Consider the following 22191-nt stretch of genomic DNA (forward strand, 5'->3'; position numbering starts at 1 on the left):
CTCTGACCACAGGGGCTTCTACTCTAGGTACTTCACAATACCCAAGTGAGATGGGATTCTGAGGCCCATACTGGACTTAAGGAGGGCGAACAAATTCATCACCCCTAAGAAGTTCAGGATGGTCTCACTGCAGGGCGTTCTCCCTCTCCTTAACCAAGGAGACTGGTTTTCCTCCATAGACCTCAAGGACGCTTACTTTCATATCACGATCCACCTGGAGTTCAGACATTTTCTGTGCTTCCAGATTGGCCAGCAAGCCTCTCAGTTCTGCGTTCTGCCCTTAGGGCTAGCCACGGCCCCACACGTATTCACCAAATGCGTGGCGGTTGCTTGTGCCCACATCAGGCTCCAGGGGATACAGGTTTTTCCTTACATGGATGACTGGCCCCTCGTGGCCCCCTCCAGGGAGGATCTACTGCGCGGCCTGTCTCTGACACGCTGCCTCCTTCAGGACCCGGGGCTCCTCATTAACCATGAAAAACCTGTTCTCTTCCCTACACAGTCTATACTCTTCATAGGGGCTCGCCTGGATGCCACGCTCGCCAAAGCCTTTCTTCCACAGCCAAGGGCAGAGGCCATTGCCACCCTGGCCACAGCCATCAGGGCTGCACCTCGCTCCACCGCCCACACTATCCAGAAGTTGCTGGGCCTCATGGCTGCCACGGTCACGGGACTTCAGCTGACAAGGCTTCACATGAGACCTCTTCAGCTGTGGACCGTGAGAGCCTTCGTGTGGGACGAAGACTCTCACTGAACCCACCTGACCGCTCCCCCCCCAGAAGGTCAGGGAATCCCTACTATGGTGGTGCGCTGTGGACAACCTCACCATGGGCATGCCCTTCCTTCCCTCCACAGCCCTCTTTGACCATCACCACCGACGCCTCCAACATTGGCTGGGGTGCTCACTGTGCAGACATGTGTGCTCTAGGTCACTGGGACCAGAGGGAGGCACATCTCCATATCAATGATCTGGAGATGCTGGTGGTCCAGAAAGCCCTGGCGTCCTTCCAGGACACCCTGTCAGGGCGTCATGTTCAGGTAGCCATAGACAACACCACCGTCATGTATTACCTGAACAAGCAGGGAGGGACCCATTCTGCCCGCCTCGCGAGCATGGCCTCAGACATCTGGCACTGGTGCACCCAGAAGGGCATCACCATCACTGCAGTGCACATCGCAGGGAACCTAAACACCCTAGCTGACTCCTTCAGTCGCGCAACCTCCACCCACCATGAGTGGGAGCTGGAGACAGCCACCTTCCTTTCTCTGTGCTCCAAATTTGGTCAGCCCAAGATTGACCTCTTGGCTACCCTAAAAAACGTAATGTGCAGGCTGTTCTGCTCCTGAGCAGGACACAGCAGGGCATCCCTGGGGGATGCGTTCCTACACAGGTGTGAGTGGGACCTCTTCTATGCCTTCCCCCGCTCTCCCTGATGACCAAATAGTGGCCAAAGTCCAGAGGGAGGGGACCACATGCATTCTGATCACTCCCTGGTGGCCGAGACAACCCTGGTTCCCTCTCCTCCTCTGCCTGTCAGGGAACCACCTGCCCTTCAGGTCCAGCCTCCCCTCCCAGGACCCTGCCCTCCCCTCCCTGCACCCCAACCTCAGGACCCTGCGCCTAATGGCCTGAAAAATGGCCCTGACAGAACCCTACCGCTCCCTACCTCAGGCTGTTGCTGCCGTGCTATTGGCCGCCCTCAAACCTTCCACGCACTGTTCCTACGAGTCTAAGTGGAAAACCTTCTTGGCTTCTGCTGCAGCACAGAGCCTTGACTCCTCCTTAGCCTCCATGAAACATATCCTGGAGTACCTGCAATCCTGCTTCACAGTGGGTCTCTCTCCCTCTTCCATCAGCCCTGCTCCCCTTCTTGGAGCCTCTCTGTAGTCCTGCAGGCCCTTGCCTACTACAGGTCCAGGACTGAGACCATCTGCCGCTCAGAGCACCTCTTCATTTGCTACGAGGGCCCCAAAGTTGGGGAAGCAGTCTCCAGCCAAAGACTTTCCAAATGGGTCTCCATCACCCCCGCATAAGAGGTGGCCAAGATCCCGATGACTGGACAGCATGCACTCCACACGCGCCCAGGCCACATCCACTGCTCTACTGGCCAGTGTTTCTTTCCAGGAAATCTGCAGGGCAGCGACATGGTCCACACCATTGACCCTAGTTCGCCACTACCAGGTAGACGTCCGTGCCGGACAGGACTGTGCCTTTGCAAAGACCGTCCTCTCATCTATACTGCGGTGACGATAGCCCCCTCCCTCTTCCTGAGGGGTCAGCTTGCTAATCGCTCCATTGTTGTGTGATTTGCATGGAGAACACGAAGAAGAAAGGCAGGTTGCTTACCTGTAACTGTCGTTCTTCAAGTGGTCATCCATGCATTCACATTACCCGCCCTCCGCCCCACTGGCTATCATCGGCTTCTACCCCATATGGGCCGAGGCAGGGCACGATCACTGCTCCATATATGATGCTTGGATCTCTCGCATGCCTGGCATAGCGCCGTCTTAGGGCACTGAGGGAATGGGCGGGAGTCGCTGCCTATGTACCACTAGGGGCGTGCGGCGGTTCTGGCTCCTACCCACTCCATGGCGACCAGCTCTGGAAGTTTCCACTGGATGAGGCCTACGCTGCGTGTCAAGCCCCATTGGTGTGTGAATGCATGGATGACCACTTGAAGAACGACAGTTACAGGTAAGCAACCTACCTTTTTCAAATGCTACTTAATTAGTGGCTAGCTTTTCAGAGGATTAGGTTTGCTTTGAGAGATTTTAACTTCACTGCTACATGAGCTAAGATAACAAGGCAAACCCTTCCCATGCATAAGCCAAGAATCTCCAGTTGCCCTGGTGCATGATCATAGAGAGTGGATTGTGTATTTGCTGCATAATACAACTTGATGCAGTGTCTTCTGAATAATTGAGGCCCAAACTAAGAGAAAAAACTGACTAGAAAGTAGACTTTATTCTTCAATTTAAAATAAGTTTGCCAGTGTATAGCACTTGGCATAGCGTGAGTAATTAAAGCTGCCATCAACAGCCATTCCTTGCTTGAAAAGGCAAGCTGACTTACAAATTCTACTTTACATGTCTTGGTCTCTGGTACATTTATATTTTCAGTGGAGTATCTAGAACCTCAAAGGAGCAAGAAGTGTATCTGCAGGCAGAATCTATTCATTTCAGGGGAAAAAATGAAACATAAACACTTAAGCCCTAAACTCCCCAATTTTCCTTGTAACACACCCAACAAATAGAATCCAGGATCTATCTTCCATGAGAGGAGAATGGGCTGCACATGTGGATGGTCCCTCTATCCAATTTTAATGACCCCTCTACCCCATCTCTCCTACACTATAGTTCACACCATTCAGCAAACTGTCTGTGCAGCATTTTCAGGAGGGCTGTAGGGTGGGGAAGTTCACTTTGCTTAGCCTAGTTGCTCAGGGGTAAGGCTGGATTCACCCTTAGCTTACAAATGATACCACAGAAGGAAAACATAGTGTCAATTAATCTGTGCCCAGAAGGCACCAGTGATAGATTGAGAAAGAGTAAGCTTAGAGATTCCTTTTTTGACCATAATTGAAAGCATCACTGAGGTTAATGGGTATTGTTACAAGTATGAAATAAACTTCAGCTTAGGCTGAAATCAAGAACCTGTGTGTTGAAAATCCCACGTTTTGATCAGAGCGTTTAACTAAATGAATCTTGTCATAACAGTCACATGATACCAAATTAAAGTATAATGTTTTCAAGTGCATATTCTAGTTACATATTAAACTATGCATTTTGTGGTTCTCTAGATAAAAGGGGAACATCAATGTAACATTATCTTCTTTCCAGGTTTTACAAACAATAGAAAACACAGCATGGTGGCTGTGTTTTCATCGTGGCCTCTGTGCATCACACATTATGGGTGCTGCGCCTGTGTAGTGCCTGTTGGTGGGAAGATTAAAAAGCTTTAATGGTTTTGGTGGGAACTCCATGCCCTCCCCCCTACAGTGTAAATGGGCGGCGTGCCCCAGTCTACTTGCGACCACCATGCGCTGTGCCTCGAGCCTTTCACTTGACTCTCGTAGCTATATTCTAATAAGTTTTACTGTTGTTCTCCTGACTTTACAGCTTTTCTCTTTCTATTCCTTCATCCAAGGTATAACCCATCCAATCCCTGCCCCCTGTTTGCATAGTTTTTCCTAACCCTTTCCCCTTTCCCTTCTCAATAATACTACAAAACCCTTCTATTGTTACTCTTCTTGTTAATTCTTCTGTCATTTGCTGTTTTTCTTCTCTCACTTCTTCAACGAATTCAGCAAGAGTTCACAGTGCGGGGCTAAAATGTCCCCCACCGATCCTCATGACTTGTGCCTTCTATGCTTGGGAGAAGGTCACAGGACCGATAAGTGCTGCCATTGCCAGTCCTTTACCAGGCAGGCCTGCAAGAACCGGAAAAACTTTCTGCAGAAAATGCTTGGGACCAGGCTTTGGTTGCCATGAAGAAGGTTTCAGCAGAGACCTCTGTGGCAGGTCCATCCAAGGTGGCTCCTCCTTGTCCATCTGACAGTGATGTAACTTGCAAGGAGGCAAAGCGCTCCTCCCATTCTCCTTACCAAAAGCAGAAGGAGAAGAGGAAGCATGTTGAGTCCAATGAGTCCTCTGTGTTGAAAAGACCTAAGAAGGAAAAGCCCGACAAGGTGGAACGCAGGCACAAGAAGCATCCTAAAGTGCCTTGTGCGGAATCGGTGTCCTCTCCACCTTCAGTACCGATTGCCGTCTTGTTCCTGGCTCCAATTGAACAAACTATTTCATGGGTTCTCAAACTAGGGCCCAGGGGCCGGATCCGGCCCACCATGCCCATTTGGACCCGCCACGCACGCACCTGCCCACCTCGCCCTGTGCGTGGGGAGGCAGTGGTTTGCTCTCTTGGAGAAAACAATCTCCAAGCGAGCAAGCCGCTGCCTCATGCGCCCACCTCACGGCGCATGCCCGCCCCCTCCTTCCCTCGCCATTTGCCCCACCCCCACCTCAGTGCACGCGCTCGCACACACTGCTCCCACTCTGGCCCACACGCACCGCCGGCACCACCTTTCCGACCTTCACTCAGCACTAACACCTTTCAACTGGCCCCTGGTTAAAAAGTTTGAGGACCCTTGTACTTTTCAGTTGGTCATGCAAGTGACTGCACTGGGGTCTGCACCACGGATCGTCATCTTGGCTCCGTCCACTCCTGATCGTTTCGATCTTGTGGCTAGAGGGTTGATGTCGGATGGTGAAATCTGGGAGTCTCCACCTCGGTCTTGCACTGACCTGCCACCTGTCTGTTCCCCGACACTGATGCCTACATCTCTGGAGGGATCTCTGAGGGCTCCGCAATGCCCAGCCTCCCTCCAACAACAACAGGCCCCAGTTCAGCCTTCAAAATACTGGGTTCCTCTACCATATGGGGAGTTTGATCCATCTCAGTCCTATCCATGGGACTATTATCCTCCCTATGGCTACTACCCAAGGCCTTTGATCCATCCTCATCATTCCACCCCTCATTTGGTGTCGAGGGATGCCCTGTCAACCTCTGTGCCTGCTCTTTTCTGACCTCCGCCGTCTCCTGCCGGGTCATCCTCGAGTCCCCCATTCCACTCTGATTCTGACTCAGATGACTCTGAACAGGCATTGACGTCGCCAGATGCTGTTATCTCTACTCAAGGTCCAGGTTCTCCTGGAGATTTGCATGGCAACTTCGGGGAATTGCTGTCAAGGATGACGAAGTATTTGGAGATCGATGTCCAACATTGCATCAACCGCAATCAAGATTACATATATGACACCGTCAGAAGGGAGGACTCATCCTCCATCTTTCTACCATTCATTACAACCCTAAAGCAAGTGATGATGTATACATGGCAGCTCCCCAATCAGCTGCATTCGACATCCAGGCAACTGGAATCCATGTATAAGGTTTGGGAGCAAGACATGCCATCGCTTCTCAAGCATCCCAAGCCAAACTCAATTGTCATCAAGTCCTCCCAGAATGGAGAAGACAAAGTGCACTCGACACTGAAACAGAAGGAAGACAGAAAGATTGACATGATGTCTCATCGTATCTATCCTGCTATGGGACTTGGGCTGTGTATCTCCAATTACAAAGCTCGATGGCGAGGTATCAGTACGTTTTCATGCAGAAGCTCGGGTAGCTCACCGCTAATCTCCCAGACCAGCATAGTGACCTTGCCTACATGTTCACCCACGAGGCTATGCAGCTTTCCATCCAAAAACTTAATACAGCGAGACATGTCAATTGTGACTCTTGGGCTCTCGTCGGTGCAGTCGCCCTTTGTCGCCATGACTGGTTACGCTCAGGTAACCTACCCAATGGGACCAAGCGGCACATGGAAAACATGCCCTTTGATGGCTACGGGTTCTTCCACTCAAAAATGGATGACAAGCTGGAGAATATTCAGAAAGCTCGTCTTACAGCTCGCCGTATGGAGACGCCGTCTCAACATCGACGTGGCTGTGGCTTCTCTCTCAGTACCAGTATCAGCCTTACCCACAGTATGCAGGATGCCATCAATTCCAACAGCGTCAGCAAAGGAACCGGAGGCAGAATGCGCCACGATACCAGCAGGCTCAACGCCATCCCAAAACCGACAAATGCCAGCATTGATGGGATGCGCGAACCTCTCCTCGATCCTCCAACCCACCTTCCCCTCTTCCTCTTGGGGATTGGCTGCAAGGCTGACCCCCCATCTGGGAGTCTGTCACATCTGATAGGTGGATACAAAATCAAGTTTGACACCGTGCCTCCTGCAGGACCTATCCGATATTTGGCTACCTTTCCAGTCATTCTAGATGAAGTTTCCCAGCTACTTCGTAAAGGAGCGATTCAAAAACTGCACCGCTCTGAAGGCCTGCATGTTTTCTACTCTAGGTACTTTATGTTATCAAAAAGGGATGGTGGTCTATGCCCAATATTGCATTTACGTGGTGTTAACTAATACATCAAAACCAAAAAATTCCGAATGACCGCACTCCACAATATCCTTCCATTGCTCAGGAAAGAGGATTAGTTCACATCCTTATTCTTAAACGATGCTTATTGATTATGGGCACTCCGCCCATTTATACTATGGTGGGGAGTGCCCGGAGTTCCTGCGAAAACTGTTAAAGCTGTTTAATCTTCCAGGCAACCGGCATTGTTGTGTGTGAATATACAGGTGGCCACTCGAAGAACAACAGTTACAGGTAAGCAATCTGCCTTTCTGAATATCTGAAGTTTTCAGCTGTTCTTGAAAAAGGATGACGTGCAGGGTACAATTGACAATAACAAAAGTATTTATGGTTTGGAGGACATGCTGGAGGCATAAATCAATAGGCCAGTGAATGGTTAGCAAAAAATATATTTATCTTTTTATGGTAATTCACTGTGGCGTACTGCTTAGATTGTTGGACTGAGACTCTAGGGATCCAGGTTCTTGTCGCCACCTGGCCATGAAGTTCACTGGGTGATATTGGGCCACTCGCCGCTTCTCAGTCTAACCTACCTCACAGGACTTTTGTGAGGATAAAGTGGAGAAGAGGATTATGTAAGCTTCCTTGGGTTACTTGCAGGAAAAAAAAAGGGAGGATATAACTATAATACATAAATTGTTTAGGACTCTGAAAAACTGCAGATTTTATGAGACTCATTGACATGCATCAGGCTGCATCACACTCTCTGTCATGTTTCTGCATTATGAATAGATAAGTTTTCTTTTCCACTACTCCTACATTCTTGAAAATGTAAAACTGATAATTTTTCAAGATGCCACTAATTCCTTTTTAAAAAGTCTTCCTTTTCATTCTCTCAACTCCCAGTGTAGTTCTTAGGGTGTCATCTAGTCAAGCTTTTCTTTTTTTAAAATACGAATACTGCAACTCAGGCCATGTGTAAAGTTGTTCTGTGACCTTGTTAGAATCTTTGCACAGAAAATTATAGTGAGCAAATTTCTATGTGCCATATTTCTGTCCTTTATTGTTTTTTTCTTTTAGGAACACCACTTTTGGTAAGAAGGAGCAGTGATCCGGCACTGGGTCCCCCTAATGACTTCCCTGTAGGAACTTCGAATGCCACTGACCATGTTCTGAAGTCTTCTGTTTCAGTAGGTATCTGGTGCTTCTGGATGATATTGCTGTTCCTTGTCATCTTAGAAATTACATGTTGTACAAATGGATAGAAGGGCAGGCAACAAAGCTGTGTGCAAAGCTGCTCTCAAGGGTTCTGGGAGTCTTCAGAATGTGGCTTAGAAAATGATGGTGAGTAGGAGGTAAGGCAGTGAATAACCCATATTGCTGCTACTAATAAAAGCAATCCATATTCTGAAACATGATCTAGAAAAAAACCGCAACCATGATAGGAATCGCCTTGCTCTATTTGTGTATTATATACTACTCAAGAGATACACTGAGTAGCATTTGATCACAAGACAAAGGCAATTGTTGTGATGTGAGACAACAGGAGAAATTGACTTGTAGTTACTTTGTTCCTTTCTTTTGTGACTCTGTACATATAAATTAGCTTGCGGGTTTTGGCAGCATGTATAAATTCTAGAACAGAATAGGTGCTGTATTTAAAAATGGCAACAACCATCACAGTAGATAACAATCCCAACACTTTTAACTGTATAAGAAGTCATTTAAAGGATGAGATTAGTACATCTTCAAATCACTTCCACTTTATTATGCAGCAAACATGTTAGTAGCAGGATGAACCCATGTTATTTGTACCATACATGGATGCAGTGAAAATACAAATGTAACTTTGTGAATACACAATTGCTGCATAACTGGAGAGTGTCTCTCCTTGTTCATGCCCATGAAAGTGCTCTGTCCCTCTAATCCATGGATCCTCAAACTACGGGCCATGGCCCCGATCTGGCTCGCCATGCCCATTTATCCAGCCCGCCTCAGAGATTTTGGACTCACCATGCTTGCTGCTGCCTGCCTCACTGTGCGTGCCCACCCCCACCTTGCCTTGCTGCGCGTGCACCACCCCCGCACTGCCCCCTCACCGGCCCATGCCCGCCACCAGCACCTTTCAACTGGCCCTCTGTTAAAAAAATTTGAGGACCCCTTCTCTAATCTGTCTTGAATGAAAAGCAACCAGGGAAACAAAGTTAAGCCACCCTGAGCTCCTTACAGGGTGGAATGTAAGTGTAATAAATACGGTTACAAAATGAGATGTATTTGCAGCAAATGTTGAATTTGCAGCAAATGTTTTTGCTTGGTTTATGTAATATTCTCCTTATTGTTACATTTGATCTTTGGTAGCAGCAGAAACACTAAAGGAACAAATTATGTAAGAACTTGGATTTTGTGCCTAATTGATTCTGTTGCTCCCAACTGACATAGGTTTTGCTTGCTTAGTTATTTAAGATTCCTTTACCACCACTGCTTGCAAGGATCTAAGCATTTTTCTGAACAAAGATATTAAATATTGGGGTAGATATTTGTGTAAAATTCTGTAGCAGTGGAATTGAATTAAATTTAACCACACATTATGTTTACGAAACAGCAGACACAGAATGAGGATAGGCCTTAATTGAAGTATCTCTTAATGGAGTTTCCACACCCCTACAAGTACAAACTAATACGGACAGAAATCAACTAGTTCACAATGAAATCATTAACATGCATCATATACATTAAGTTTGGGTAAAAATGAAAGTCCTTAATCTTGCAGTATTCGACTGCAATGCCAGGAAGGTGGCTCAAAGGAGGTGGAGAGAAAGCTTAGATTCAGCTCCAGGAAGGTAAACTAAAAGTTGAGGACTTCCTTCATAAAAGCTTTAAGGGAAAAAAGGATCAACTTTGTGTGAAAGGCTGAGTTCTTCTTCACCTTTCACAAATCATTTAGCCAAGCTTGCTTCAAAATCATATACAGGCCTTATATAAAGGTATTTCACATTTATATCACAGGTACCCAGTAAGCTCTTATTTTCATATATTTTGAGCAAGTGACCAGAAATGCATACAGCTCAAGATTAAATACAGGTTTGTACCTTGTATGTGGTTTGCTAAACAGTTGTCAGGGAGTGGTTACAACAGTTGTTAATCTCTGTAAAGAAGAGTTTCATGCTGTCCAGTTATAAATCAATGAACTCTACTAGTGGAGTCAGTAGAGAGTAACAGTACTACTGCACTGCATAGTTGCTTATCTCTTACATGCACAATTACAAATAATTAATTGGAAAATTAAACTGCACGTGATCCAAATTTGTAATGCAGGCTGTGCAAATATATTAAGTTGGCTAGAAGGAAAATGAACAGTTTACAGTGGTGCCCAAGAGGATGTTAGAACAAGAATTATTTCCAATATTGTCTTCTAAACTCAAGCCAATGTTAAATTAATAAACTTCAGGTCTTGTTCTGAGATATGAACTAATACTACCTCAATAAATTTGAATATGTGCACTGATTATTTGAAATATATTCAATTGAGCAAGTTATTGAAAGTATGTTAACAATAACAATATATATTAACTCGAATTTAGTACTAATTCGAAGTTCAAGTTCAGATTGGGTAAAGGCTGTAAATAGTAATATCTATAATATTTAAGCTATAATGTGTAATTAAGTGTATCTTTTTATTATGACTTAATAGAACTATGGGTCAAATGGGTTACCTATAGTTTTGAATAGTGCGGTTAACTTGTTAAGTTAAAAAAAGAAAACGCCTTCCAAAGTTATGTTTGGAATGAATTAATTTGGTTAAGGGCATTTTTCAACCTCTAGACATCTTTTCGCCAGACCCTACTACAGGGGTGGCCAACCAAGGTTTGGGAGCCACATGTGACTCTTTTAATTTATTTTGTGGCTTGTGGCTCGCCCTTGAGCATCCACTTGCAGCTCTCAAACATCTGATATTTACTGTATGTGGCTCTTCCATTGAGCAGGCCTGACCACCCCTGTACTACTATGTGCCTCCACCCACCGCCCCGTACATATGGCAGTATGTGCACCTTGTGACTGGTTACTCTCACTTTGCTCTTCCTTGCTACTCAGCAAACTAGGAAGGTTCCTTTAGTGTGTTATCTGAACTGAGATTCTTCATCGTGGTCTCCATGCATCACAGATTATCAGTGCTGTGCCTGTGCAATGCCTGTTGCCTAAAAAAATTGAATAGCTTTAACAGTTTTTGGTGGGAACTCCATGCCCTCCCCTCCATAGTATAAATGGATGGAGTGCCCACCCTTTCTTCAGTCTGCTTGTGACCGCTGTTCGCCATCCTTCGGGCCTTCTTGCTTCTTGCTTTCTGCTTGCGCTTCTAGATTGTAAACTTTTAAATCTTGTCTTCTTTCTGATCGTTCCTTTCCACTTTACAACTTGTAGCTTTTTATTCTAGTTCGTCCCTTACAGACCCCTACCCTTACTTTTCTTATTCTCCCCACTTCCCCTCTCAAAAACAAAAAACAAAACAAAAACACCCTTTCTATCGTCCTTCTCTTCCACAAACTTTCTCAGTTTGCTGTTTCTCTCCTCTTTTCTTCCTTGATGGCACAGTGGGTGGCCTTCTGTATGTGCTCTCAGTGTGGAGCCAAGATGTCTCCCACCGATGCTCATGATCTGTGTCTTCTCTGCCTCGGAGAAGGGCACAGAACTGATAAATGCAGCCACTGCCAGTTGTTCAACAGGCAGGCTTGGAAAAATCATGAGAATAGGCTGTGAAAAATGTTATGGGACCAAGTGCTGGTTGCCATGAAGCAGGTTTTGGCTGAGGCCAGCTCTTCTGTGACTTTGGGACTGCTGAAATCCTTCCCCGTTCACCCATCTGAAGGGGATCCTGTTAGGAAAGATGGAAAGCACTCCTCTAATTCTCCTCCCCACAAACATAAGGAGAAGAGGAAGCATGTCAGGTCTGAAGATTCTTTGAAGCCCAAACGTCCTAAGAAGGACAAACCTGACAAATTCGAGTGCTGGCACAAGAAACGTGCCAGGGTGCCTCGCTCGGAGCCAGCTACTGCACCGATCTCAGTCCTGGCTGAAACTCCAAGCTGCCAATCCGTTATGCAGGTGACACCTCCATCATCACCCCTGTGATTTACAACTTTGCCACACTCCAGTCCCAAGCCTTTGGTGAGAGGGTCAATCTCTGACAGAGAAATCCATGAATCTCCTCCACAACTGGGATCAGAACGTCCACCTGCGAGATTACCAACACCTGCACCTGCAGCTCAATCATCTCTGGAGAGATCTCTGAGGCTACCCCAATGTCCATCGTCCCTCTTACCTCCCCAGCCTTCTGCTCCACAACCTTTGTGGTACTGGGTTCCTCTGCTGTATGGAGAATTTGATCCTGACCGCTTCTACTGGCCTTATCTGTGGGATTACTATTCCCCATATGGATACTACCCATGACCACCAATGCATCCCCATCATTCCACCCCTCACTTGGTGTCGAGGGATGCCACATCATCTTCTGCAGCGCTCACCTGTCCACCAGCATCTCCTGACGGGTCCTCATCCAGTCTGCCTTACATCTCGGATTCGGAGGATTCTAAGCAAGCCTCCACATCTCCTGACACTGTCATTTCTACCCAAGGTCCTGGATCTCCAGGCGACTCCCAGGACACCTTCTCTGAGCTGCTCTCCTGGATTACCAAATCGCTGGAGATAGACGTACAGCAGCGAATTGATCCCAACCAGGACAACATTTACGACATTGTTCATAAAGAGGACTCATCGTCCATCGCTCTGCCTTTCATCACCAATCTTTGACAGGCGATGACCAATGCTTGGCAGCTTCCGAACCACCCACATCCCACCTCCAGACATCTAGAGGGGATGTACAAAGTATGGTAGCAAGACATTCCACTCCTCCTCAAACACCCTCAGCCGAATTCGATAGTGATTGACTCCTCCCAGGGAAGACAGAACAAAGAACTTTCACCTCCTGCTGATAGGGAGGGCAGAAAGATTGACATGATGTCTCGCTGCATCTATGCCAGAATGGGACTCGTTCTTAGGATTTCCAACTGCGAGGCCACTATGGCCCGCTCTCAGTTCTTTTTGTGGCAGAAGATTGAGTCCCTCGCTGCATTCCTCCTGGACTGTCGTGAGGGGCAGCCCGGCATGTAAACATTCCACACATTCTAGAGCAATAAAACTAAAATAATGCTAATTGTCTACAGGATTTACAATTCTATAGATAAGTTCCCTAATAGCAGTCCTTGCTAAGCAGATGTCAGCCCTATAATGGTGTCTCTTTCTGAGCCCACGTGGGATCATTCTCCCAGGTCACGCCTTTCCTCCCTCTTACGCAGTCTACTTTGTAGGTGTAAAATACGTCTGTTCTGGGCTCTTGAAAAATCCATGACACCTATTGTGTCTTCTGTTTCTGGCTCAGGGAGATCAGCATCAGGGAGGGAAGAGGCAGTTTGCTCTGCCTCCTTCTGAGTAGAACTTGCAGCTTCCTCTTTCTCATGACTCTCTGTCTCTGATAAAGGTCCAGGCGTTTGCTCAACATGCTGGGGCTCAGAGGAAGACGCAGTAGCTGGCTCAGCCGTCCCTGCATTGGGTTGTGGGGTCGACTCTTGGGCACTGGGTGCCAAGTGCAAGGTCTCCTCGTGAGTCACTGTTTCTGTCGGAGCTTCATGCATGACACGGACCAGCAAAGGGAACTGGCCCACCTTTTCACTGGGGAGGCAATGCAGCTTTCCAGACAGCAGCTCAACACGACAAGAGGTCATGTCAGTTATGACTCCCGGGTTCTCATCTGTGTCATCGCACTTAGTCACCAAGCCTGGCTGCGATCCGGCAATTTGCCACAGGAAAGCAAACAGCGTGTTGAGAACATGCCATTTTATGGCTCCAGATTGTTCAGTGCAAAGATGGATGACAAGCTCAATAATATCCAGAAAGCTTGTCTCACCACACGTCACATGGAAACTCCTTCCCAACAAAGATGTAAGTGGGCATGGAACAGATTTCAATACTGGTACCAGCCCTACCATCAACCGTACCCAACTGGACATCAACAATATGGCCAAATACATCAGCAGAATTGAAGCTAAAATGCGCCTTGATATCAGCAACCCAGACACCACCAGAGGCAGATAAGCATTAACGCTGATGGGACGTGCAAGCCGTTCCTCATTCATCCAATCCACCTTCCCCTCTTCCTTTTGGGGACCAGTTGCAAAGCCAATTCCCCATCTGGGAGTACATCACATCTGATAGGTGGGTTCTCACCATCGTAGAACACAGATATAAAATCAAGTTTGAGACTGTGCCACCTTCCAGCCGGATCCGGTATACAGCAACCTCTCCAGACCTCCTGGAATAAGTCACCGAGCTGCTTCGTAATTTATAATTAATTTGTAAACTCCATCTCTCTGAAGGACTGCACGGTTTCTACTCCAGGTACTTCACAGTACCAAAATGAGACAGTGGAATACTGTCTCCTGGACTTACGTGGGATCAATAAATATATTAAAACAAAAAAAAATTCAGAATGACCACGATCCAGAATATAGTTCCATTGCTCAGGAAAGAGGATTGGTTCACATCCCTGGACTTGAAAGACACTTACTTCCACATCAGCATCCATCCTACTCACAGACGCCTCCTTTGGTTCACTGTCGGTACTGATGTCTTTGAATATAATGTGTTCCCCTTCAGGTTTGCTACTGCTCCGAGTGTCTTCATCAAGTGTATGGCTCTCATTTGTGCTCATCTCCGGCTTTAGGGCATCCACATCTATCCATACCTGGATGATTGGCTTATCATCTTCTCCTCCAGGGATGATCTTTTTGCCTCCATCAGGACTACCTGTTCCCTACTTGATCATCTTGGGTTCTGTGTTAATACTGAAAATCATGCCTTGTTCCTTCTCAGGTCATCAATTTCATCAGAGCACATCTGAACTCTTTATGCACGCAAGCCTTCCTTCTGCACTCCAATGGAGCAAAGCTCAGGGAACCAAGGTTCCATTTAGATGCCAGGAAGCGCTTCCTGACAGTTAGGGGCCCGAGGGTGTGGACTGGGCTTCCATGAGAGGTGGTTGAGGCCCCATTGGTGACGGTGTTCAAAGATAGGCTGGACATGCGCATGGTGGGCATGTTGTGAGCGGAGCCGGCTGGTGCCGGAGGTCAGACTAGATGGCCCAGGAGGCCCCTTCTGACTCGCTCTGTGTCTGTGTTTCCTTGGGACTGACAGGAAAGACTGGTTTCTTCTATTTAACAGATCACTGCCCAACGAACTGTCCCTGCATACTCGATCCAATAAGTGCTCGGTCATACGGTGTCCACAGTTTCAGTGGTGCCGAATGCAAGATTGTGAATGAGACCTTTGCAGCTCTGGTTCAATCACAATTTCCACCCAGACTGTGATTGACCCAACCAGCTACTACAACTTCCGCACTCAGTCCTCCAGACCTTGTCTTGGTAGACTATCGATACCAGTCTTTCCTGTGGAGTTCCATTCCATGCACCAGAACTGACTGTGACTTTTTATACTGATGCTGCCCTGACTGGACGGGGTGCCCACTGTGCATCTCTTTAGACCAAGGCACCTGGCACGGACACAAGACTACCAGGCATATCAACTACCTGGAATTGCTGGAGGTCTTCAAAGTGCTACGTTCCTTCTGAACCATCCTTCAGGACCACATGGTCCAGATAGCATCAGACAACGTTGTGACTGTGTTCTACATAAACAGGGTGGTACGAAGTTGGTACCATTGGCACATCTCACCCTTCGTATGTGGAACTGGTGCATCGCCCACAGGATTACTCCTTGAACTTTTGATCTAGCAGGCACTGACAATGAGGAAGCCAACTCCCTCAGTAGACACATGTCGACAATGCATGAGTGGAAGCTAGATCGACAAGTCTGTCTACACCTGTTTCAACGTTGGGAAACATCAGACATAGACTTGTTTGTGACTCATGACTACTCTGTCTGTAGGACATACTGCTCCTGAGCAGGCATAAGCCTGAATTTGATCGGGGATGCACTCATGGTTTTGTGCTAGAACAAATTCTTCTACACATTCCCACTGATACCATTAATAACAAGGACCATAGCCAAAATCCAACAAGACAACGCTCACAGAATTCTCATCATCCCTTGGTGGCCCCGTCAGTCATGGTTTCCCATTCTTCTTCAACAATTTTCTTCACCTACTCAAGTTCCTCATCTTCTCACTCAGGAGCATGGTTCCATGCAACATCTGGACCTACATTCCCTAAATCTCACTGCCTGGCTTGTTCATTGACTGCTTCCCCTACCTTGATACTGACAGTTTCTTCAGATCCAATGTATTCACCTTCTTCTGGATCAACACCTATTTCTACGGCTATATCTGCACCATTACAGCTTTCCACACAAATATTGCCTTCAGTATTGACACCGGTACCGACGTTTTCCTCAGACCTGGCCAACTTTCACCCTGATATAGAGTTTATTCTTCAGTCTGCACTATGACTGACCTCACAGCGTTCCTACAATGCCAAATGGAACTGCTTCACCTCCTTTGGTGCTGCTAACCAATTTCTACCTCAATTTGCTACCATCGAGAACATCATACAATTTCTACACTTGTTACACTGTGGAGGTCTTAAACCTTTCTCCATTAACATGTATATTGCAGCTATCATCCTCGAGAATGCATTGGAGGATTGTTTGTATTGTCAATTCCTGCATGGACTACAAAGCCTTCAACCACCGATCCGATTGGTAGTACCGACATGGAGCCTCTCCATCGTCCTACAGGCTCTCACAAAGCCTCCATTTGAACCATTAGCAACAACGAATCTCCACCTTCTTTCTTGGAAAACAGCTTTCTTAGTAGCAATTACCTCAGGCAGAAGAGCCAGTGAACTCTGTGCCCTTCCTGTCGGCCCTCCATACCTCAACTTCCACAAGGACAAAGTGGTCCTGCACACCGATCCAACCTTTCTGCCCAAGGTTGCAATTCTTTTTCACCTTAATCAGGACATTGTGCTTATTTCCCTACTCCGTCAAAACCAGTTGAGCACTCCCTACATAGCCTAGACATCCAGCGATGTTTAGCCTTTTATTGATCCCGAACTGAGTCATTTAGGAATACCAAACATCTCTTTGTCAAATACTCGGAACACAACAAGGGAGCTCCTGTTAGCATTCACAGCTTTCGAAATGGATCATTGAGACGATTGAATTGGCTTACCACCTTTCAAAACTGGACTTACCTATTACTCCTAAGGGACACTCCACAAGAGCTGTTGCTGCTTCTTCTGCCCTCCATGCAGGCATCCCCTTGCAAGGTATCTGCAAAGCGGCCACATGGTCTGCTCCGTGTACTTTCATGAAGCACTGCCACTTGGACGTCAAGGTCAGACAGGACTGCTCCTTCGGCCCTACTGTCCTCTTCCCAGTTCTCCAGTGACGACACCGTCCCGCCACCGGGTGTGGTAAGCTTGCTAATCACCCATAATGTGTGATGCACAGAGGCCGCAATGAAGAAAGGCAGGTTGCTTACCTGTAATTGTCGTTCTTTGAGTGGCCATCTGTGCATTCCCACAACCCGCCCACTGGCCCCACTTGGTGTCAGTGATTGGGTGTACTATATTTTTATACACACATACACAGATATATATATGTTTACGTGAATGTATTTACAGATATATATTTCTTCTTTATGAGCCGGATTTGATACCGGCTGTCTCCACTTGGAGGTGAATGGATGGTCTTCAGCTGACTGGGGAAAGGGCAGGCACTCCATCCATTTATACTGCGGGGGGCGGGGGGTACGGAATTCTCACCAAAAACTGTTAAAGCTATTAAATCTTCCTGGCAACAGGCACCATGCAGGCGCAGTACCCATAATGTGTGAATGCATGGACAACCACTCTAAGAACGACAGTTACAGGTAAGCAACCTGCCTTTCTTCATTGTGGCCTTTGTGCATCACACATTATGATCAAGGAGAATCATTTGAGAAGCCGGAAGTTGTAGGAGCAGAGCAGACCCTGAGCTGTGTTTCTGGCATGTGTTAAGCTAATAAGTGGAAACATCTCTTGAGGCTAATGTGTATTACACTTTAATTGCTGTTAGAATATTTAGCAGTACATAAAAGTAAGCTCTATTAGCACCAGCTACTTTGAATCTATACTTAAATGCATGCCAAAATTAATTTCCATATATACATTGTGGACATATAATTGTAATTTGGAAAAGTTGTTAATCAGAAGCCTTTTGTGCTTCAAATTTTGGTTTAAGAAAAGGGTCAAGGCTCTAGTTCTTCTACAGCTAAGTGCAATGTTACGGTTTTAGCTATATGATCAAGCATTTTAATATTAACATACTATTTATCAGTGACCAGGCCAATTGCTCCTTTTTCATATGGGTATGAAATTATGGGTGGTGTTAGACTGGTGCTGCAGAAACTGATGAAAAAGGAACTGATTGCAGAGCTTGTGAAGCAGTAGTCTTGCGAAATGTTGGGACCTATGTTTCCCTATGTAACCTATTCTCACTTTTCATCACTTGTTCTGATATTCTGCTTAAGTCTCAAGCTGTTCCCAAATGGAGTAAAGAGCACAAGCTAGTAATTTCACAGAAATCTTAAGCATCTTTTTTCCTGCCTCTGGTCATAAACTGAGCATTTTCAATGGAGAACAGGGAAATCACCTAGAGGCCAGGTTTACAGAACCAGGGAAGGGACATGTAGTCTAGCTGTTAGTTCCTGTGGAAAATGAATACATACAGTCTTCATTCTTACATACATACATAGACTATTCAGATAAGCTCCTACCACAGTAAGCAGCTTGTTAGTAGGAAGGGGAGTGCTTGAAGAAATGTGGGCATTCCTACCTATCAAAAGTTTCCAGAACGCAGAGGAATAATGCAAAGAAGGGGAATTTGACCTTTCATGCTTAAAATATAATAATTATAACGACAATCTATTTAAGATGTTGAAGTTTGATTTTAGTTTTTAATTTTAATTATTGTTTTATGTTGCATTTATATATTACATTGCATTTTTTCAATTGTTTGACACTGCCCAGAGAGCTTCAGCTATTGGGTGGTATAGAAATAACATTATTACTTTATTACTATTACAAGAGGATGTTGCTCTCTTAGCAGGTTGTTGAAGCCTTATGTAGGCTGACAGGACCTATAATCAGCCTTGTCCCTTCCAAAGAAGCTGACTGGACTGTTACAAGTCCCACATCTGATTTTGTAGTCTGGAATTTTGGGGGAGATGGAGGTTCTGCTGAGGACCCCTTCTTTGTGCCAGAGGACAATGGCAGGCTGTCTGCTCTGGCTAGGAAGACTCTGAGTGAAGGAAGTACATTCAGACAATGTGTTGTGGTAGAAAGAAAAAAAAAGAAAGCCTAGCTAGATGACAGAAACAATATTCATAATTACTAAGGGCAGGGAAGATGCAAAGCAAAGGGTGACAGAAACAGGGTTTGAATCCTGAATGCAGCTTTTCAGCAGCTACCACATATAGTCAAAAATAACTATTAAAAAAGCAGTGTAAGGAAATAGAAGAGAACAGTAATTTATTTATTTATTTAAAACTTTTATATCCCATCACCACATGCCTCGACATCTCGGGACGGCTTACAAACATATAATTAAAAACAATAAAAGAATAACAAATTCAATAAGATTATATAAAAACAAAAAGTATGTCAATGATAAAATTAATTTTTAAAATAGCCATTAAATACAAAGGTTTTAATGTGGTGCTGAAAAGAATATAGACTCGGTGGCAGGCGCACCTTTCTAGGGAGTGCATTCCCTAATCTGGGTGCAACTGCAGAGAAGGCCCTGCTCTGGGTAGTTGTTCTTTTTATCTCCTTTAAAGAGAGCTTCTGGAGCAAAGCCTCTCCTGCAGATCTTCGGGGGCGTGAGGGCATGTAAGGGAAGAGGCACTCCTTCAGGTATCCTGGTCCCAAGCCATTCAGGGCTTTATAGGTCAAAACCAGCACCTTGAATTGGGCCCAGACTTCAACTGGAAGCCAGTGGAGCTGGCAGAGGACCAGCATTATGTAAGAGTAACGGCTGGTTCCCGTCAGCAGCCTGGCAACTCTATTCTGTAGCGGCTGAAGTATCCGGACCGTTTTCAAGGGCAGCCCCATGTAGAGCGTCTTGCAGTAATCCAAGCGGGAAGTTACTAGAGCATGTATCACTGTTGCTAGGGAGTGCTCATCCAGGTAAGGACACAGCTGATGGATCAGTCGGAAGTTGTAAGGAACTCCTTACAGGAAAGCACTCCTTGTCACCACCTCCACCTGAAACTCCAGTGACAGCTCTGGGTCAAGGAGTACCCTCAAGCTGCGGACTCTGTCCTTTAGAGGGAGTGCTACCCCATCCAGGACAAGGTCAAAGTCACTTACCTGAAACCTTGATCCACCCACCAACAGGACTTCCGTCTTATCTGGATTGAGGCTCAGTTTATTGGCTCTCATCTGGCCCATTACCTGGGCTAGGCACCGGTTCAGTATAGCCGCCGCCTCACCTGGGGCAGATGTAAATGAGAGGTAGAGCTGGGTGTCATCAGCATACTGATGACTCTGCAGCCCAAGCCTCCTGATGACCTCTCCCAGCAGTGTCATGTAGATGTCAAATAGCATGGGGGACAAAATAGAGCCCTGCGGAACTCCATGGCAAAGCTGCCATGGCTCAGAGCTATAGTCCCCCAGCATCACCATCTGGTATTGGCCAGCCAGATAGGAGTAGAACCACTGCCACGCATGCCTCCTACTCCCAAATCAGCCAGCCTATCCAGAAGGATACCATGGCCGATGGTATCGAAAACCACTGAGAGATCCAGGAGAACCAACAGAGACACACTCCTCCTGTCCCTCTCCCTGCACAGGTCATCATACAGGGCGACCAAGGCAGATTCAGTACCAGTAAAGGAGGATAAACAAAAGACCTTTTCCAAAATGCAAGAAATCAAGGGGAAATTCAAACCTAGATTAGGAATCCTGAAAGACCAAGCAGGGTTCATTCTCTCTAACCAGGAGGAATTAAAGAAAAGGTGGAAACAATATATGGAAGGACTAAACAGGAGAAATAAAAGACTGACAGATTCCTTTGGAAAGTAATCCTATGAGGAAGAACCTGCCATATTAGAAAATGAAATGAAAGCTACTCTGAAAATTCTTGGAAGAAATAGAGCATCTAAAGTACACAGGATACTAATATAAGCATTCTAGACTGCAGATGCTGATTGGTCCAAATTCTAACAAGAATATGGAAAACAAAATAACTGGAAACATTTGGAATACATTCTATTCCCCAAGAAAGGATATGCTAAGGAACGCAGCAGCTGTAGTACCATTACGCTAATTTCCCATGGAAGTAAAGTGAGGTGCTGTAGCAAATAATTTTGTCTCATAGGACAGAGAAATGACAATTGTTTAACTATATGTTGGCTAGTGGAACGCACCAAAGAATTTCAGAAGTCATTGTAGACTAGAGCAAAGCCCTTGACAGTATGAATCATGAGAAGCTTTGGATGGTCCTAAAAGAAATAGATGTGTTTCCTGATGTATAACCTGTATTTTTGAAAAGACACTACTGTTATGGCAGAATATGGAGAAACAGAATGATATCATATAGGCAAAGGCATCAGACAAGGGTGTATTTTATCTCCAAATCTGTTCAGTCTGTATCCAGAATATATCACAGGGAAAACTGAATTAGGATCAGAGGAAGAGGGAATGAAAATTGACAGAAGATAGAAACATCAGTATTTGAAATACGCAGGTACTGGCAGAAAGCAGCAATGAATTGAAATACCGTATTTTTCGCTCTGTAAGACGCACCTGACCATAAGACGCACCTAGTTTTTAGAGGAGGGATCCATGGAAAGCTTCCTGATAATCACAGGCACATTCCCCATCACATCCCCATGGGCTTCATTAAAAGACGGGTTGCCATTTGAAAACACACACTGATCTGTGATTAACAGCTCTCACTGTGCCGGGGGAGGGGGGCGGAGCAGGGCGTGCCGAGCGCGTGCTGGCCAGGTGTGGTGCAGCTGGGCTGGCAGCGTGCTGGCGGTGGTCTTCCGGGTGGCGTGGCGGCAGTGGCAGGTCTTCCCGGGCGGTGGGGGTGAGCAGTCCGTCTCTCCGTGCGGCCGGCGGGTTAAAGCCCGCGGCTCCTCCTCCTCCGCACCGCTCCCCCTGAGCAGCACAGCTCTCACCTGTGCCGGAGGGGGAG

The 22191-nt window shown here is 46.3% G+C and overlaps 1 protein-coding gene across 5 annotated transcripts in view; it reads left to right on the top strand.

Annotated features, from left to right (window-relative positions):
* PARD3B (par-3 family cell polarity regulator beta) overlaps positions 1-22191 on the top strand; it is a 648538-nt gene that overhangs the window by 145520 nt on the left and 480827 nt on the right. For 3 of the 5 annotated variants that reach the window (XM_044431728.1, XM_044431731.1, XM_044431730.1), the window contains one exon: positions 8020-8129. In XM_044431728.1, the coding sequence (XP_044287663.1) occupies positions 8020-8129 (110 nt within the window). Of the gene's footprint in view, positions 1-8016; positions 8130-22191 lie in introns of those variants that run through there. The other 2 variants (XM_044431729.1, XM_044431733.1) reach the window with 2 other exon arrangements.

Source organism: Varanus komodoensis, unplaced genomic scaffold (genome assembly GCF_004798865.1).
Source record: "Varanus komodoensis strain SLA01 unplaced genomic scaffold, ASM479886v1 scaffold23, whole genome shotgun sequence".
Lineage (NCBI taxonomy): Eukaryota > Metazoa > Chordata > Lepidosauria > Squamata > Varanidae > Varanus > Varanus komodoensis.